The following is a 15079-nucleotide window of genomic DNA, read 5'->3' as shown; positions in this document are numbered from 1 at the left end:
GTAGACTGCAGAGACTTGGTGTGTGTGTGTGTGTGTGTGTGTGTGTGTGCGTGTGTGTGTGTGTGTGTGTGTCGGAGGGAGTGACAGGATGTGTAATGTTTACATATGAGGCTGTCTCCCCTCCATCTGTCCTCCTATTGGCTGAGAGCTCTGCAGAGGGAGGAAGTGGTTGAAGTGGTCACTAATGGCAGTAGATTAGCATCTGGTCTATGTGAAGGATGCACAGAACACAAATGCGCACACAGTTGTGTCTTCAGAGGACATTGCACTGACTTACACTGGTTTCCTAGACAGGACCTGACTACTGAGAGCAGTCACTACCTGCGTAGTGCTAACCTGAACCTAAACCTAAACCTAAACTTCTACCAAGTCTTGCCCCTCAAACTGATTGATTTACATTATGGGGACTTGTTTTTTGTCCTCAAAAGGACAAAAAGCTGTCACCCAGCTGTGTGTCATTGTGTGTAACTGTATAAAGCTTCTTTATGTGTCTTCTGTGTATGTGTTTGTCTGAGTCATTGTTCTGTTGTGTGTTTTACGTTGATCATGCACAGCAGCTGCATGAACATTCACCTTTTGCATTTTAATTTCTGCACTTGTGTGATTATTTCAGATCCAGAGCCCCATGGTGACACCGCACCCTCCAGGGGGTCTAGGATGTGATGACAGTGAAGATGCCTACGAGGAGGCAGAACCTTATGTACCTGCTGACACAACCATGCCTAACACTGGTGTGTACAAATGCACAAACACACACACTTACATGCTAATGGAAAAACACTAACAGTGGTCTTCTTCTCCAGAGAAAGCAGAGTCAGACAGCAGCCACTATGAGTCGTACGGTGAGGAAGATGATGATGAGGGGGAGGAGTTCATGAAAGACAGAGCTCACTACATCCAATGGAGCGCCTCGCAGCCCTGCCTGAGACCCACCCCCGAGTCGCGCCTCTGTGCTTACCTGTGGAGGAGGAAGTGGCTCGGACAGTGGACCAAACAGCTGTTCATCGTCAGGAGCGATGTGCTACTGGTGAGGCGGGAAACGACAGAAACACAAATCCATCTGTCACTTAGTCAGTTGTACCGACTCTGAACGTCCCCTTCATTCTAACCACTGACCCTGGATCTGCACAGAAGTGTGACCAGACCCACCCCTCAAACCCCTTGTCCTCACAGTCTTTACTTGATGTTGTGTGTATCAGTGTTATAAGTGCGCTCGGGACCTGCTGCCTCAGCTGGAGTTGAACCTGCGTGGCTGTCGGCTCGTCTACAAGTTCAAGATCAACAGGAAGATCCACCACCAGCTCAAACTGGTGCTGCTGGGCTCTGAGACACTGGTGCTTGGATACAGCAGCTTCCAGCAGGCCGACGAGTGGAGGAGGGTCAGCAGCACACAAATCCCAGCATTCACACTCTCTCATGACCTTACCCTCAGTATGGTGGAGCCAGTGTTTATAAAGTCCAGTTTTGGTGCTGTCCATCATGTTACCTTAGACCTCTAGCCCACTGACAGTATGTGACGGCTTTAGTTACTTTGTTATAACATGCAAGACATTCGCTCAGCAGTCAGTTTATTAGGAACACGTCTCAGACTAAGTCAGTCTAAGCAAAGTTGTTCAGCCTCATTGATATAAATAGAACAATAGTCCAGCTGAACAGCAGAACAACCTGTAGCCTCCACAGCGACCACACAGGTGAACCAGCACCAGTCTGAACACAAACTGAACATCATCACCTCCATGAAGGCAGGTTCACTGCAGCACCATAGGGTCTGACACAGGGGTTTGTTCTAAACCCATTTGGTCATAGATTAAAGAAATAACCTGCAGATGAACTGATATAAATTATTGTCAGTTGCAGCACTTGCTGTAACAAAACCAACAGGAGAGCTGAAACATAGCACGAAGATAAAAAAACATTTTCAATGTGCTACTCTTTTATAAAATGAGAACTTAGAGAAAATGAAATGAGTGCATGTAATAATTTCACATGTAACACTTACCTTAGTACAGAATCTGAGTATTTCGTCCACTGGTTTTTGATTACAGCTTATAAAGTGTATTCTATACGCACAGTAAGATGGTATATATTGTAATCTGTATGTGTGCAGGTGATAGAGGAGGTGAGTGCTGGATGTGAAGAGACGTCATCACCTCTGATCAGATCAGAGCAGCTGCTGTCCTGCAGGGTGAGAAGCACACATTTTATCTCTAACCTAAACCTGATTCTAACCAAAGCTAGGTCTGAACCCTGAAACAGCCCTGAAGGTTTGAGGATTGGACATGTCCTCATAATGCAGAAGCTGTGTGTCTCTTTCTTCAGTCCAGTACAGTCCAGACTGACTCTGAGGAGGACAAACCTTCATTTTTCAGCAGCTTCAACAAGGACAAAGGTACTGGGACATCAGGATTGTCCTTGGTAGTTTTTAGTGTGGTCATTTTGACACTAGACTGGGTTTGTAAAGCTCCAGATAACCGTGCTGCTTACATTATATTACTCTACTCTGAGCTCAAGGACACAGCTAAAAAAGAAAGTGCAGTAATCTGACTGTCGACTCTGGGCCTTCTTGTCTTTAGAGGGCAGCTCTTCTGAACTAACAGTGGTTGCAGAAAGTTTTCTGAGGCCTTTCCTCTTTTGACAGGCTTTCTGAATGTGCTGATGAACTGCCAGTGGCAGAACCTACTGTGCCAGGTGGAGGACGGTCTCCTCAGCATGTTCGGAGAGGAGGAGGAGGGAGAAGGGGAGGGGGAGAGGGAGCAACCTCCTCAGTACAGAGTCCAGCTCAGAGGCTGTGAGGTCCGAGCAGGGCCCGACACAGACTGCTCCTACAGGATCACACTGAGCATGCTCGGTGACCAGGTCGCCGTGCTGGAGGTGAGCTGAGGGCGCAGGAGACAGGAGTTCATTCATGCAGCCAGGTTTCACTCAGTATGTTTCCATCCTCTCCTTTCAGGTCAGTAGTTCAGGGGAAAAGGAGCGGTGGTTGAAGCTGCTGCAGGACGGAGCTGCCAATCACAGTCACCATGGCAACGCCCCACTGTACACAGGTGGAGCTCTCAGGTGAGGAGCGCGTCTGTTCATACATCCATCAAGTGGTTTACTTTTAGAACATGTCAAACTTCGTGTTGTGTTGTTTCGTTGCTGTCCACAGTGGGCTGCAGACGCACAGGTTACCCACCTCCAACACCTACATGGACAACCCCTTCCATGTGTGTGGACCAGGCCGAGACCAGCCCATCTACTCCAACACCTCCATACTGGAGCACATGGTACGACCCCAGCTGGGGGTGAGCAGTTCACAGTTCCTCTCAGCTGCAAAGCAAAAACATCTTCTGTACAGATGAATGAGGAAAACACGTTTCTTTGTGCAAGATGAGATTTTGAGTTTGCCTCCATTTCTTGAGGTGAGGTGGACTCAAATAAAGTGAAGCCTACTGAAGCTTAACAAATGTGTAGCCGCGATCATCCCAAGTGCCCAGAAATGTCCGTGGATGTTCAAGTGACAGGGCCCAGCAACTGTCAGAATTATGACTGATCAGTCAGGAGCTGATGAGAAAGCTTTGTGGATCCCAATGGTTCCACAGTGTATCTGTGTAAAACCAGTGTTTGTGATCTCGCTGTTCTTTATTTCAGCTCTTTGAGGATTCTGTTCACTGCAGCTCCGTGTTGTCCAAAGACTCAGCGACCCACAGCAACACTGTCTCCTCCAGCCTCAGTGAGTCTCCTCATGAAGTGTTCACCTTACACAGGAGCCTCATCCTGACCCGGCCTTGTCATCCCCCTGGTTTGGGAGCAGTAACATACGTGTGTGTGACCTCTGACTCTTTAATGCTTAAAGTTCATTTTGTCCAAACTTCAGATTTGGGCCATATGTAAAATAAACAGAAATCCACTAATCCAGAGCTCTAAACTGTCCTTACAGAAATCTAGAGAAAACACGTCCCCAGAACACTGCTCTACAACATTTACACTGAATTATCCAGGCTTGTTGTTTTTGGCTGCCAGGCTACCAAGAGAATCTGTAAATAGTTTAGAGATGAAACAAACAGAACAAACTGGAGCAGCAGCATCTCTGGTTGTCACTTTGTTCTTTAACCATGTCAAGCTGTGCTGTCACTGTGCTCTCTCACAGTTTTCAGTAAGAAACTGTGGAGTAGCTGATTTTCTTCCTTCCTGGTCAGTGTTTAGACTTTTTGAGAAACAGAGCAATAAACACATTCTTAACGGCAGTTTCTGTCTTGTTGTGTGGTTCAGACATGAAGGTGGGTGAAGTGGAGCAGGGTGTTCAGAAGCTGAAGCTGACCGGGAAGAGGATGGTGCAGCTGCGGACGGGCTCAGAAAACAACCTGGCGTCAGCTGGGAAGCAAAACAAACGCACCGCCTTCAGAAGGTCGTTGGCCGTCTGCGCTGAGCGCGCTCAGGTGAGCAGCATCTCATCCACATGTAAATGGAACGAGACATTCACTTCAGGTCACCGATTCAGTTCAGCCTGGGTTCAATCTGACTGAACTTTGACCCATGAAGCGTGTCCAGCCAGTTTGGGGGGTGGGGGTGGAGGTGGGAGATGGGAGATGACCACTTCTTCCCATAAGTGCAGGTGGAACAATCCCAGCAGAGGACAGGTGGTGTTGGGCTGCAGTAGGTCCCACACCATTTAAACCATTAATAAACAGATCTGTGAACTGTTGCTAGCCTGTTAGCCATGCTGGCTCCTGTAGGTGTTTGCAACCCTTCCCCAGCTGCTTCCTGTTTCCTCCTTCTTCTTCTGGTCACATCACAAGGACATTTCCCCTGCTGGGTTTTGGTCTGACTGCATGATCACACTTAGCACACAGCAGGTACACTCACCTTGTAGCACTGTTACTACTTCTACTACACTACCGCAGTACACCAGCTGAGTAGTTGCATGAGACAACATCTCGTCCACTCAGATCTGTTTGGGTAGAATAAACAAAGTTGGGGGCTCTGTGTTCAAGCTAACACTGGTCCAAAACAGCTTTCTGAGATAAAAATGACATTTAACTGCATCTTCTGCTCAATACCGTCGGTGTGTGTCAGCACCTCCTCTCCAGCCTTCTCCCTCAGAACACAACTGTAACTAACTCAGCCTGTTCACTGGTTTCAGTGGTTTGTGCTGTAACCTCTGCTGGTCTCTGCTGCTCCAGGCTGGTTTCCTGAACCCTCTGCTGCGACGGACAGCCTCAGCTAAAAGCTCCCTGAGGCAAGCTCCTTCATCGCTGCTCATCGAACATTGAAAGGTTTTCCAGAGGAGGAAGGTCAGAGTCACACGCATTGCTTCTGTCTGCTGATTAATGGTCCTCTCTAAAACAACCACTGGTCTCTAGCCTGCTAAATATAAACCACGTCCACTCAACACTCCTGCTTTTAGACCAGATTTAATGAGGAATATATCAGCGTGTAGAGTCCTGATGCTTCCTGCACAGTCAAATCGATTCTATTTTTAGTTCCAGCTCTGTGCTGTTTGCTCCACCACTGTGGTCGCACAGTTGTGGTCCTCTCAGGATGAAGTGTAATAACCTTCTTCTTCAGTATTTGTGTATGACAGCAGAAGAACCATCCTGGAGTAAAATCACTGATTTTCCAGCGGCCTGGTCTGCTACAAATCATTCAGCATCGTAAAATGATCCAACCTCTGAATCCAATCTGTATCTAAAGCTCCATCTATTATCACCTGAGCTGTTCTGTTACTGTCGCCTGTTTCCACAGGAGTGGGAGACCAAAGATGTTGCTTGACTCCACGGCTGCAGTCAAACGTGGAGTTATTTCAGACTGACTACAAGTTGCTTTGTTCAAATGATTGTCAGTGCTGTGGCCCAGCCACCTCACCCAGCTTCATTTGTTCAACACTTTCTGTGCGGTGACTTTTTAATGATGGAGTTTTCTGATGAAATATAGTTTGTCTGAGGAAGAGCTGTAAACACAGTGCACCTACAGAGTGCACATACAGTGTGTGTGCTGTACTGTCTGGAGCTCCACTACAACACCTGTGAAAAACTTTCACCGTTTGTTTGCGGTTGTTGGGCCACATTACAGGATTCATTTTGTCCACTAATAAACAAGTGTAGAAAACAACAACCCACAATTTCTGTTGTTCCAAAACATGATAAACAAGTACAGTGACAAATGCATCTGTCTGTCAAACTGCACCCGAAGCCACAGATTCAGTCTGACTCTGTTATTTGGTTTGTGAGTCATGTTTTTCTTTGTGTTTCTAAGTTTTCTTGTTTATTACAGCAAATGGACAAAAGTTCCAGGACACAGATTCTCTGAGACGTTTGCAGGACTTGGAGCTAATGCTAGCTAGCTTGTTAGCCACAGCCATGCTAACTCTGAAAACGCTGTTTAACACCAGGTGTTTTTAGGTCATTGCGGTTAAAATGTTGGACAGCACTGAAAGGTCATCAGTGTAAAAAAGACTAAATATGTTTCTTTCCCTCTTTTTGTTCAGGGTTAATTGATTCTTCATATGTTAGCATTAACTGTTAACTGGGTAAACAATGACCCTTCTACATATAGTTTCTATTAATTTGTGTTTTCATTAATAGACAAAATCAACCCTATGCAACGTGGGTTCCAGTGAATCTCTGTAGAAACAAGTCAGTGAACCCCGACACTGAGCTCAAAACTGCAAACATCTCAGTTCTGAGTTGCACATTTGTTTTAAACATGGGGCTTGTTTCGTATATTTGTGTTTGATCCCACAGGATTCTGGTGTGTAGTTGTATAACTGAATAAGTCTGGATCTGTTTTCACTTTGTACCGACTATCAGCTTCATGATTCATGTTGGTACCATGACATTCGCTTTTATATTTACTGTACTTTGTACACAGGAGAATGTTTCTTTGTCTGTTTTAACTGAACACTGACCTGTAGGACTATGATATTAAAACTAACTTTTACAATATTTTTTTCTTATGCTAGTGAAAGTTTCAATCATTCATTGGGCCACATAGACCAAACAGTGTGTTCACACTGCTGTGGACACACCAGGTCTGAGGCACCGGGAGGGAAACTTCAGCTTGGACGTGACTGAAGCTTTAGACATTTGTCATGACTTCATCATATGACTTTTGTTTTTACTCTGTAACAATATGAGATGTAGCAGAGTACAATGCATGAGATAAAACATGCTGACCAAAACCACCAGTTCCTAAAGATCAGGAGGAACAACACAGTCCTGTGAAGTATAAAACCTAATGTGAGGGAGCAGATGGGTTCCCACCGTGCTCCTCTCAGGACTCCACACTGATCATGTGAGACAGGTGAACAGAGTCCGCTCGAAGCAAATAGAAACGCTCTTTATTGTAACTCATGGTTAATCATTCACGTCACCATTCATCTGTTACATCACCTGCATCCACATACAAAAACAACAACAGCAATAATTATATTATCATTCAGTGGTTCAGTATATATAGCAGCAGGGCGTCTTCAGGCAGGCGAGTCATCATCAGTGAGTTTGACCTCTGACCTCAGTGTGATGTCAAAGTCCAAAGAAACATCAGAGTAATAATCCTCTTGTACCTAAGAACAGGAACTCATATCTGCCAGTGTTGTTATGTATCGATTTAAATAAAAATGATGACCTCATGCATGCTGCAGTTACATTTGCCTATTGGATGCCTTGACAGCGACACGCCTCCACAAAGACACCCTGCCTGTCAAAGAGAGTCAATAAAAACAGAATGAAACACTTCAAAATATACAAAAAGAAAAAAATAAACATGTAACAATCTTTGTGTCATCGTGGTTAGTCACAGCAAGCCACTTCCTGTCTCGAACTAAATCACAACCACTCAGAACGAAGCCTAAATCCTCTCACTGTCATTAGACGGCATCAGAATCATTCCTCAGAAAGAAGAACAAACGTAAAGTGACCGATGCTCATGGACAAATTGCACGTCTTCACCCATTTCTTTGTTTTTCAGTTTTGAGATGATGCACAGAGGCAGGTGTGTGACGCAGGATGTGGCGGCGGTGAGAGTGAATTCTACACAGCTGTTTACGCTTGGCACAGGTCTGAGCTGCTCCTTTAAAGGTACTCTATCTTCAGCAATTAATGCAAAAACAATGACTGTGAACTGATGAGAACAAGCCGTCGGCCTCTGAAATCTGCTTTAATCTGTTAAAATCTGCCTGGACTCAGAACAAACACTCATATTTTACTTGTGTAAAAGTACTAAGAATTAAGACTCGTCCCTTCTGCGTAAGAAAAACCCAAACACCTGTGTGGGATCGTCTCGTCTGCACGAGACCCTGAGAGAGAACCTGATGGACAAGTCGTTTAAAGGCGGCAACAGGGCTGAGGTGCAAGACCAACAGCCATCTCAGTGGTTTAACTCATTACAATAAACTATCTGTAATCACTGGACTGTCCTCTATATAGATATAAAATCTTACACACTGCACCTTTAAGTGGCCAGTTCAGTTCAAAGTTCAGGTTGAAATCTGCGTCTGCTTGTTTTTAATGAGTGAAAGCTGCTGACTGTTCATTTGTTTCATTGAAGTGTGGATCAGATCATCGACGCGTGTGGGCATCAGATGTGACGCTGCTGGAGATGAATACATCTTAGATATGTAGCTTTGGGCTGAAGTTGTTGCACATATATTGAAGTGTGTGTGTTCAAACATCTCCAATGATTTCCCATCATCCCTCAGTTGTCTTTAGGTTCCTTGGGTCTTGGGTCCTGCCATGCATCTCGGTGTCCTTGGACACTTGAAATGTGTCTTCTCTCAACATTCTCATGTTGATAATTGATTTTACAAACATGCTGTTTCTCTGCGTGTGGTTAAAAATAGCTCAACATCATTTGGTCACTGTGCAGCGGTAGCTGACATTAAATGTGTCTAGCCTGCCGACTGGACAAACCACAGCTGTGCAGAGACACAGTTGAGCTGCGTTGATGTGATACAACAAACAAACTGTGTCTGAGCTCAGGGACAGTTTCACAAAGTCAGACTTGTAACTCAGAGCTAATTCAGACTTCAGACAGACGAGCTATACAGCTTTGTGCATGTGTTGCACAAAGCTGTATAGCTCTTGACTACCACCATGATCATACTGCTGCCCCCTAGTGGCCCGGAGTGCCAAAGCCCAAATACCTTCACCTGAAGTAAAAACATCCAAATTGGCTCCAACAACACTGAAGGTGTTAGTTATACATCAGTGTTTATTTTGGTGACACTGTCTAACCTGCACTAGACCAGTCTAAGTGCTAAACGTACACCAACACTACAGACCAGTCTGAAATATCTGTGAAACCGGCCCCTGGTTCTACGGTTACTGTTCTTGTAAACTGCAAAAAATCTCCAAGAAGTGTAAATATCTGTGAAACCGGCCCCTGGTTCTCCCCTGGTTCTAAGGTTACTGTTCTTGTACACTGCAAAAAATCTCCCAGAAGTGTGTGTGTCTGTGTGTGTGAGATGTGCATAGACAAACAGGGCAGTGGTTTGTGAACAGGAAAGAAAACACAAGAAGGAGACAGTTTCATCACAGCTGAGCTGAACTGGTGGCGTCCAGCTGGGCAAGCTGTTTGAAATGGCACAATGACGTGTTTTTTAAAGTCGACATTCAGTCTTTCAAAATGATACAAGGATAATGCATGTGCACGTGTTTGTGTTTCATCTACATAACATTCACCTCCAGCTAGAGTTCCTGGTTACAAAGAGCTGGAAGAAGCTTACACAAAAATAGCTTTTACTACAAAGGAGTCCAGAAGTTGGGAGCAGATTGTGGTTAATCTTTGCAAACCATCGTCATCAGAAAACATGAAATGAAGAGTAAACAAAACTTGTCCAAGTTCAGCTGTCACACACTTTTTCCAGCGGAATCCCATTTAAAAAAGAAGCTGCGTTAAAACCTGAAGCTGTGAAGTAAAGCCAGAGAATAACTTATTAAGTGAATTTGGTGTGTAGCATTAGCTACATCAGCATGATGAACAGAATCACAGGGTGCCAGCATGCAGCCGCTGGATGCAATGTGAAACATCAGACTGTGATCAGCCTGTCTCCTTGTTTTTCTTTTCAGTGCTGGGAGAGAAAATCTGTCACTATGACATCACAGGTGGCTCAACCAGTAGAAACAGTCCTTTTAAAAAATGTCTAACAGCCTTGTCCCCGTGATTAGCATGCTAACACCACAGCGGCTGTACTGAAACCTGACTCACAGTCAGCAGGATGTTGGTTTAATGCCCGACTGCAGCTGAAGATAAAATATTCACTTCACTTGTTCAGCCTAAATAAATCCAGAACAAAACAGCAGAAACACGCTGGTGTGTAGCTTCAGACGGCACCATGACACCCCATTTCAGTCTCTGCACTCAACACGTCAGCCTGAGCCTAACACCAGAGGAGCAGAGGTTTAAGCCGAGAGAGAAGCCAACAGCAGAATCAACTTCATTTCCCAGAATGCCTCCTCTACAACCAAACCACTGAGCTTCACATATGATGAGCAGAATAACGTTCAAGTGCAGCTGCTGACTGATTTAACAACTAATCTTCTTCCTGATTTCATCTCGTTCCACAAAGCTGAGACTCCCCTGGGGTTTGCTCTGGTCTCTTGGATGCCAGTCACCCGCTGTTGCTGCTTCTCTCTTATGATTCTGCTCTGCTGACTCTGGAAAACCTGCTCTGTGCCTCCAAATAGTCTAAAGTCTCCACTAGCAGAGGGAGTATCTGTGCTCACGCGGTAGTTTTGTCCTTAATGAGCTCTGATAGACGTTATTTTCTGAACAGCTTGTGATGCGACTGTGTGCAGCAGAAATCTACACCCTGTTTTCTCCGAGCTGCCTGCACACTGACCAACTGTGATGATGGTGGTGGTGTTTGTGCTGCTGATAATGACAATTTGTTCAGAGTCTGTGATCCACGAAGTGCAGGGGATTGTGGAAGATGTTGTCCCAATGGTGTCAGAAGAGACAGACCTTCTTCTTCAGGTCGTTCCTCTTCCACAGGGAGAGCTGGTCGAACTCCTCAATGGACATCCCGAAAACACTGAAGAACTCCTCCTGAGAGAGGTGTTTCTGCAGGGGCGAGAGACATGCACCGAGACAGAGCGACAGAGAAAGAGAGGTCAGCGTGATGAACAACAGATCGTCTCCTCCACTAGTGAACACAGAAACATTTTGCTCTGCAGCTCATGCTGTGTTTTATCTTTGGGCAGACCTGAACACTTCTCTTAATCTGGCCGGTAAAGGTTTGGAGCACTGACAGTTCTCACCTCCAGTCTGGTCCTGTCCACACCAGGTGGCAGCTTGCTCCGTCCTCTGTGAGTCACCACCAGCACCTCGTAGGGGTAAATCTGCAGACAGCAGCAGTGATTACACATTGGTACAGTCCTGTTCACCTCCACTGTGTCAGGGTCTCAAAGCCTGGACACATTAAAGTAACTGAGTACATTTACTCAACTACAGTTCTGAGGTACCTGTACTTGGTATTTCCCTGTCCTGCTACTTCATACTGTGACTCCAATTCAGAGACAAACCGTGTACTTTTTACTGCACTACATGTACCTGATAACTTCAGTTCCAGAATCAGATGAATCAAACCAAACCCAGTAGAACCATCAGACTCTATTGATCCCAGTGGGAAATCCACCAGCTACCCAGCAGGATGGAAAGTACTTTACAGTATAAGTATATAAGGTAGTTAACATCTGCTCAGTAGTATCAGAGACATTACTGGGACATGGGCCATTCTGCAGGACAAGTACTTTGGATACTTCAAGTTTATGTGGATGTTGATACTTTTGTAGTTTAATTTGTTGAATCCATGACTGGTACTTGTCACAAGAGTATTTTTACACTGTGGTATTCCTACTGTACGGGTCTGAGTACTTCTTCCAGAGCTGTGTATCTGCACAGAAACGGTCCTGCTGTCACCTGATGCTCTAACATGCTGGGGAGGGATGTTCCTCTGTCCAACCTGGAGTCTCCGTTCTGACACACACACACACACAGTGGACACACGTATTACAGTAAGACGTTGAGGTGATAGGTCTATTTACTAAAGTACTGCTTCTAAATACAAATTGTACTCAAATATTTCCATTCCATGCTACTTCAGAACAAACTCCACTACATTTATGCAAAGCTTCATGCAAAATTTGAACAGTTTCTAAAATATGACATCAAGTTATAAATGACACTACAACAGTAAATACAAGTACAGCTAGAAGTACTTAGTAATATGTTGACAGAAAATCAGCTGGCAACTGCTTTGTGTTAAGTCAGTTTTCAGTTTTAAACATTTAATGGTGGTGAAAATGTGCTGCTTTGCCTTTAAATCATTTACATTTATCTTTAATCATTTGACGTTTGGATGAGTTTTGATCTTTTACTTAGTGTTTTTACAGAGTGGTATCAGCACTTTCTACGTAAAACATCTAAGTACATCCTTCTCTACTGTTCAGAGGCAAAGTCACACAGATATCATCACAACACCAAGAGCAACACAACCGTGTCTTCATGACTGGCACATTCCTGGACATGCAGATTCTGAAAACAGACTGTACCTGAAGACCTGCAGGCAGAGAGGACGAGAGAGACAGCAGAGACACACTAAGTACAGCCAGGATGAGACATAGACGATGTGAAAACATTTGCATTAACTCGACTGTGTGTGATTTGATGACAAAGAGCCTGGAAATGTATTTCTCAGTGTGGGTTGAATGTTTAAACACCACAGTTCGTGGATAGACAACCTTCACAACACATGGAGTCTGCATGTTTAGCGTAGCTGTAACTGGACCTGATGCCAGGTAAACGATAACAATCTGATTTTACATGTATCATCAGGAACATTTGCTGTGTTATTCACCACAGTTATTCTCCAGTTCATGGCCTCACATGACTGTTTAGTGGTGAACACAGGTCCATCTCATCTACAGCCAAGGTGTCGGCTGAGGACCTCAGTGACGCTGTGCGTTTGTACACTCATAAGAACAGACAGAGGAGGAGGTTACCTGCTGGCGTTTTCTCTGAGGAGCTGAACTCTGCTGACCGCAGCTGCAAACAAACATAAACATGTTTGGTGCTGTTGTCATTAAACTGTGAATGTGTGTTTGTGTTGAGCAGGACTCACCCTGGACAGGCCCGTCCTAGAGGATGCTGGGAAATACACAGACTTGGAACCTGAGGGAGAAAAATGAGTGAGAACCGAGGCGCTCAGGTGGCATCAGGCATGAATCACATGACTGACAGGTGATTAAAAACTGGGTGCTGGAGGAGGGCAGGACGTCTATGTATGTGACTGGAGCAGGTTCACTGAGTGAAGTCTGTACCAGGCATCTGTGATGTACGCAGGCCAAACCTTTAGGTAGAGTACTCATAACGAGTGAGGTACTGAGCTACTGAGCTACTGGGGTACTGGGGTACTGAGCGCTGGTGAGACCTCTGACCTGAACCTGAACCCGGTCAGACCTGCTGCTGCATGTCAGGATCTTATGACCTACAGTACAGTGATGGATCAGGGCTCCAGTGTCACATCCTGCAGAGCTTCACTGGCCACGGGAAACAAACTTTAAAACGGTGAATGTGTACCGGTGTTTTGGCTGTGGTCCGGCAGTGAGCGAGTCTTCCTCCTCAGAGGACCTGAGGACCTCCCCAGCTCCTCCCTCAGGATGATTTTTCCCAAATTTGACTGAATCTGAAGTGAGAGAGAGAGAGAGAGAGAGATGTAGTCTGGTGTTTTGTTGTGGCTGATCCTCACTGCCGTACCGTTTCTGAACTGTACGGTAAAGCTCCTCCTCTTCCTGCATTTAAACAAAAGGCAGTAAATGTTCACACCTAAGAAGCTGGATCCATGAAATGTTTAGTCATTATAAATGAAAGATGCCTTCAACAGTTGCCAATCAGTTTTCTGCCAATCAGTTGATCAGCTCATCATTTCAGCTGAACGTGTATTTACTGGTGATCGATTTATAATAATCACATTCGATCGGCTCCGTGTTCTGTTTGCAAACACCTGAATCTGTAACGTAACTGATGAATAGTGAAGTCAGTGTACTCTGTTTCTGTCAGAGTGGAAGTGCCTTAAAATTTAGACTTATTATTATTAGTACTACACGTACATTCAGATTGGACATCACAGTATTAGAACACGGCCTCCATGTCCAGTCAAAGTGCATCAGTACCTTGTTGAGCTCTTGCTTCTGCAGCACCCTGAGGTCCCACAGTTCATCAGCCAACTCTCCATCCTCCTCTTCATCTTCATCTTTCTCCTTCTTCCTCCTCCGCTCCTTCTCTAGAGAGACAAGAGGACAGAGGAGACAAGGACAGGAGAGAGGAAATGAAACAAGGGGAAATGAGTTTCATTTAATTAACAGGATTTTCTAATTAAAAAGGAGGCGTGGGTGTGTGTGTGCGTGTGTGTGCACGTGCTCTGAGCGTACCTGTCACAGCCAGAGAGGGGGGGCAGGGCCAGTACTCGGTCTCGATCTTGGAGGGCAGGTTTGGGTCCGGAGGCTGAGCTGCAGGGAACTTTGAGGACTCGATGATCAGGTCCTCGATGTGTTTCCCCTGAGGGACGGCTGAGGACAACGCATCTGGACACACACACACACACACACACACACACACACACACGCACACACACTGAGATGGAGCACAATACTGTTTGATTTATTTCAGGAACATATGTTACACACTGTGTTCTGGTTCTGTGGGGTTCTGTGTGGTTGTTGTGTGCTGAGCCTGCTCTGACAGCAGTGTCCATCCACCATAAAGACTCTGTCACCGTTTGGTTTTCAGGCCAACATCAGATTTAGTAGACATACTCCCATATTCCCAGTCATAAGAACAACCTGACCAGTGTTTACAGTGCAGTAACTCCCAGGTGACAGGAGCGAAACACAGAGAGTGAAGTTAGCAGGATCTGATGCACAAGCTAGGTCACATTACTCTAGTGAACACACAGCGGTGGCCTGTGTGACCCCGAGTCAGTCTGAGGGACCAAATATGGCTAAACTGGGTTAAATGCCAGTGTAACAACCTGTACCTTGTTTGTAGATGGGAGGCTTCTTATAGATGTTGGTACCATTGTCTGAAAGAAAAAAGAGCAGCA

General features: G+C 45.3%; 2 protein-coding genes across 8 annotated transcripts in view; one reads left to right on the top strand and one right to left on the bottom strand.

Moving 5' to 3' along the window:
• LOC109957395 (actin filament-associated protein 1-like 2) overlaps positions 1–6772 on the top strand; it is a 14483-nt gene extending 7711 nt beyond the window's left edge. The window contains exons 5-16 of one of the 2 annotated variants that reach the window (XM_020595262.1): positions 614–731; positions 804–1027; positions 1200–1379; positions 2108–2185; positions 2320–2389; positions 2639–2871; positions 2951–3057; positions 3149–3266; positions 3631–3712; positions 4252–4418; positions 5163–5273; positions 5725–6772. In XM_020595262.1, the coding sequence (XP_020450918.1) occupies positions 614–731; positions 804–1027; positions 1200–1379; positions 2108–2185; positions 2320–2389; positions 2639–2871; positions 2951–3057; positions 3149–3266; positions 3631–3712; positions 4252–4418; positions 5163–5252 (1467 nt within the window). In that variant the 3' untranslated portion in view covers positions 5253–5273; positions 5725–6772. Of the gene's footprint in view, positions 1–613; positions 732–803; positions 1028–1199; positions 1380–2107; positions 2186–2319; positions 2390–2638; positions 2872–2950; positions 3058–3148; positions 3267–3630; positions 3713–4251; positions 4419–5162; positions 5384–5724 lie in introns of those variants that run through there. The other variant, XM_020595261.1, reaches the window with a different exon arrangement.
• A 2573-nt stretch (positions 6773–9345) lies between these two features.
• The window catches only part of LOC109957355 (dematin-like), a 19289-nt gene continuing 13555 nt past the window's right edge, over positions 9346–15079 (bottom strand). For all 6 annotated transcript variants that reach the window (XM_020595175.1, XM_020595178.1, XM_020595179.1 and 3 more), the window contains 10 exons: positions 15014–15058; positions 14409–14561; positions 14151–14260; positions 13558–13663; positions 13100–13149; positions 12981–13023; positions 12531–12538; positions 11899–11955; positions 11238–11318; positions 9346–11040 (listed from right to left, as the gene is read on the bottom strand). In XM_020595175.1, coding sequence (XP_020450831.1) covers positions 10927–11040; positions 11238–11318; positions 11899–11955; positions 12531–12538; positions 12981–13023; positions 13100–13149; positions 13558–13663; positions 14151–14260; positions 14409–14561; positions 15014–15058 — 767 coding nt within the window. In that variant the 3' untranslated portion in view covers positions 9346–10926. The remainder of the gene's footprint in view (positions 11041–11237; positions 11319–11898; positions 11956–12530; positions 12539–12980; positions 13024–13099; positions 13150–13557; positions 13664–14150; positions 14261–14408; positions 14562–15013; positions 15059–15079) is intronic.

The sequence above is a fragment of the Monopterus albus genome, unplaced genomic scaffold (assembly GCF_001952655.1).
Source record: "Monopterus albus unplaced genomic scaffold, M_albus_1.0 scaffold26.1, whole genome shotgun sequence".
Classification (NCBI taxonomy): domain Eukaryota; kingdom Metazoa; phylum Chordata; class Actinopteri; order Synbranchiformes; family Synbranchidae; genus Monopterus; species Monopterus albus.
This window is presented reverse-complemented; position numbering and strand designations above follow the sequence as displayed.